The sequence below is a fragment of the Petromyzon marinus genome, unplaced genomic scaffold, assembly GCF_048934315.1.
Source record: "Petromyzon marinus isolate PM22_M1 ecotype Great Lakes invasive population unplaced genomic scaffold, UKy_Petmar_22M1.pri1.0 PM_G_Scaffold_4, whole genome shotgun sequence".
In the NCBI taxonomy this organism is placed as follows: domain Eukaryota; kingdom Metazoa; phylum Chordata; class Hyperoartia; order Petromyzontiformes; family Petromyzontidae; genus Petromyzon; species Petromyzon marinus.
In genome coordinates this window covers 2,376,861-2,381,331 of record NW_027422983.1, presented here as the reverse complement: position 1 = coordinate 2,381,331, position 4,471 = coordinate 2,376,861, and the positions used below count along the sequence as shown (strand labels likewise).

At 45.4% G+C, this 4,471-nt stretch overlaps 1 protein-coding gene across 1 annotated transcript; it reads left to right on the top strand.

Annotated features, from left to right (window-relative positions):
- The first annotated feature begins 2,084 nt into the window (after positions 1-2,084).
- On the top strand, positions 2,085-4,471 carry LOC142916598 (uncharacterized). Its single transcript, XM_076061733.1, has one exon. The coding sequence runs from the start codon at positions 2,091-2,093 to the stop codon at positions 2,961-2,963; it is 873 nt and encodes a 290-aa protein (XP_075917848.1). The 5' UTR covers positions 2,085-2,090; the 3' UTR covers positions 2,964-4,471.

Here is a 4,471-nt window from a genome sequence, read left to right as displayed (position 1 = left end):
CACAGTGTACACACATACACACAGTGTACACACACACACACAGTGTACACACACACAGTGTACACACACACAGTGTACACACACACACGGTGTATACACAATAATGTCCACGTTGTTGTAGCTGAGCCCACACACCCAAGGGAGGGAGCAATGAAAATGAATCTAAATCAACTTAAACTCCAACTCTGTGACGTCACCACTCAGCATTGCTTCATCGGCGTGAAACGCCAGGGGGAGGTGTACCTCGCTAGTGACGTCATGTCACCAAGGTATTCCACCGCGCTCTTGAGCGTGACGTCGCCTCCGCTTGGGTCACTGCCGATTGCGTTCCAGTGGCAATCCTTATTTGGGCAAAGCTACGCCCAGTGACGGCAACTCATTAACATAATGTGTTCGTTAAAGCCGTCGCGAGTTTATTGCGACGAGTTCATTGCCCACGACAAATGGGACGAGTGACATTAACATAATTTATTTATTCTCTAATTTATTCAGATACGGAGCCGCTCATTGTGGGAGGAGCGTGCCTCGTACCCCGGATGTGACGTCATGGCACCTGCAGCTGCGTGACGTCATGAGGTAACAAATCCAAGGTGAGAAATTCTCATTGCGATTGTGGTTGTGGTGGTGGTGGTGGTTGTTGTTGTTTACCAAGGTAGAGCTTCGCTCTCTCTCTCGTAGGGATGTCAGTTGAATAGCAGCGAGCATGGGAATCGATGTCCAGGTTGGAACTTTACAACGCGGGGCCTAGCCACGCGGGGCCTTGCCTCCTGCCCTCGCCTGATTGCATTCACTTTAATTATCTCGCTTAAGTTTAATTTGTCTTCACCCGGCTCGCCACTTTGTAACTTTGTTTTATTGTAAATATTCACGCAGTTTTTATTTTCGTTCTTTTGTTAGCAGGCCAAGCCCGCTTGAGCTGCTATACCGCTCTTGTTATCAGAAGCAACCTGCCCACAACAACACAAGGTGAGGCTTTGTCAACGTGTGTGAATGTTTTGACTTAAAACTTTGGTGACTGCAGGAATTAATATTCTTGGTTCTTTCGGTAAAGTCACGTAGATAGAAAATAAAATAAAAATAACATAATAAACATAAAAATATATTAAATAAAGCAAAAAAAACCCGCGTTTTGATTGCAACTCAAGTGGTCTTTATTTAATGTAATTGTATTATCTGTTATTGTTATTTTCTATCTACGTAACTTTACTGAAAGAAACAAGAATACGTGTGTCAATGTCTATCGGTCAAAGACGCTAAACGGAGATACGCGCAAACTCCAAATATACAGCAGGCGTCAGGGTCGGGATCGAACCCACGACTTCCTGTATACCAGGTGAGGTAGTTAACATCTCACCACGGAGAGAGACACGCAAACTCCAGTTAGCCTCGGCTATGTTCGTTGATCCTCAATTAATTACTTGGTGGAGTGAGGAAGCATTCATGCCAAGCAGATGAAGGTGGCCAGGCATGATTCTAGACACGCCACCGCCTGTTTACCCAGTGACAGTGTACAGTTTGTGTTTGCAGTAACGTCTATTAACTCTGTTGAACACGGACGTTATAGCGTAACAATAGTTTACTTTTGTTTTCCTCTGGAACTCTTTATAAGAATGGAAACTGGAGGTGGACACAGCACGCACATGCAGCTGAAGTCGGAACTGTTCATCCCAGCATTTAAGGACATCTGAGCCTGGATTCACACCTCTGCCTAACACAAATAGTATTGTTTTCAACACCCTTTGCTATGTCAGCTGAATTTAGCTTTCATAAATATTCCTTTTGTAGCCAGACAGCTGAAATTGTGTGCTCGGAGTTTTGGGTGAACATTCATTTTGAAGATACGAGGACTTCCAGGCATGTTTATAACCATTTGCCCTCTCATTGTGTGCCATAACAGCCCTGTGATGAATTTGGGAAGCGTTTTTACTACATCATGAATATATGAATAAGTATAGACGTGTAAGTCACGTGTTACTGTGTATATATGCTTTCCTCTGTGCATCGATACTGACGTGTAGATGGTGTGGATATTATTTTTTTCTGTCTGCAGCTGACGCTTCCTCTGACGCTTCCTCTGCAGAATTGGTCTGATGGAGCAAATGCACTCAGCGCAGCTCGGTATGACAAGGCTCCAATGCGACCGGTGTGCATACAGCACGGATCGGACTGGAAATTTGACACGGCACCAGAGAACACACACAGGAGAGAAACCCTTCAGGTGCACTCTGTGCGGGATGGCGTTTGCACAGTCTCCACATCTTCAAGTACACCAGAGAACACACACGGGAGAGAAACCCTTCAAGTGCACTGTGTGTGGGAAGGCATTTGCATGTTCATCTAATCTTGTAGAACACCAGAGAACACACACGGGAGAGAAACCCTTCAAGTGCAGTGTTTGTGGGAAAGCATTTTCACGGTCACCTGCTCTTGTAATACACCAGAGAACACACACGAGAGAGAAACCCTTCAAGTGCACTGTGTGTGGGAAAGCATTTTCAGATTCATCTGCTCTTAAACCACACCAGAGAACACACACGGGAGAGAAACCCTTCAAGTGCAGTGTGTGTGGGAAGACATTTTCAAATTCATCAAATCTTCAAGTACACCAGAGAACACAGAAGCTTCAGAAGATCCACAAGGAGTGCAGTCTGAAATCAGCTTGTGAAAGTCAAAGTGCCGCAATGAGCCCATCCCTCGTGAAACACGAACCCGAAGAAAATCCCAGCTTGGACACTTTTAAAGGTATCGAGGTGAAATATGAAGAGGTGATGGTGAAATGTGAAGAAGTGATGGTGAAGAGCGAAGAAGTGATGGTGAAGAGCGAAGAAGTGAAGGTGAAATGTGAAGATGAAGATTCAACTCCAAAATGGGACCTTCACATCGATGGAGACAACGTGAAGCAGGAGGAGAATTCTGACTGTGAGGCAGAGCGAGGCAACTCCCAGCAGTTTATGGAAGTTTAGGTGTGGGTGGACTTCCTCCGAGACAATACAAAGTCAAGTGGAGACCCGGTAGATGTGTAAGCTTGAGATGATGTCGCTCCAATAGATGCACCTTTGTCAAAGGCCTTCAATGACAAGAACGTGAAGTTGGACACTCAGTTGATAGGTTCAACCTGCAGAGTAAGGGCGGCCAGTCTTTGTGGACCTGTGGGTTGGGTAGATCTTTAACCGGGAGCGAGAAACAATAAGCTCCCAAGCATTCACTATGTTATAATAATTGCATTTACACGGTGCTTGCTTAATCGCCTCAGCAACTCAGAGTTTTGTGTCGTACCTCGTCTGAAACACTCGAAGAGCATCCCCAAGTAGCAGCTGCCCCTGTGTGGCACAAGGTGGTGGCCCTGCATCGGCCTGCATGTGGACAAGAGCCTGTCAGTAGGGGGCGATGATTGATGTGTCATCCCAGTTGTGTAGTTTGTAGGCAATGTTTATTCCAAGCTTTCGTGACTGCAGGAATCCACACTCTTGAGTTATTTCGGTAAAGTCACCACGTGGGTAGAAACATAACAGACCACGGCGTTTAGATCACAACACAAGCAATCGTCATCAGGTGGGACAACCACAGCAAGAAGAAGACGCTGAAGTAGTAGGCGCCTACTCCAGCAGTTTCTGCTTATTGCTGCTGTGCTTGTCCCACCTGATGACGATTGCTTGTGTTGCCATCGAAACGCCGTGATCTTTTATTTGTAGCTAATGTTTAGAATTTGCTACATTTTGACCCAGACGCCAGCATGCAACGGCCTACTCGTTTTGAATGACGCAACAATAGTACGGTGTACATACACTGTTAAGCAGACGGTGCGTATTTGTAAAATTACTTCTTGTTAATACGATGTAACGTGATGCAGTCAATTTCGCTGCAGTAATTCAATGTTGTTGATATGCCCGTCAATCATTTAGAATTAATACTTGTCTGATTGTGCACATACATGTAACATTTTGTCTGAGGGTCACACATTGAATAAGTGATGTTAGGACAAAGTGTGTGTGTGTGTTTGGAAGTAACCTGTACAGATATCTCAAGTGAGACCCGTTGTTCTTGTGATACAGGTCAAAGGGTGCTTTTGTGTTTCACGAAGCGTCGGCCTCTGCAGCAACTCATCGTCTTTGAAATAGGGAGCACGCTCGGATCATTCATCGTTACAAGGCATACCACTTGAAAGTTACACGTATAGGAGGAGGTACATTCTCTACAACACGAATTGTAGTTTTGTCTTACGTGTTGACGTAGATTTTGTCTAACTAGGACTAGAAATGCACCTTGCTGGTTCACGTCTGGATGTTCGTACCTATCGCTTGAAGCAAACCGCACTGCTGCTGCTGTTGAGACGCTGTGCACCAATGAGGGTCCGAGCATTTTAGGGCCTTCGGCCAGGAAAGTCACAACATTTACGGCACACGAAGGACGCATTCACGCCAGCGCCCCGTGCTCCGTTTTGAAGATTTAAAATTAAACATCTTTGAATCGT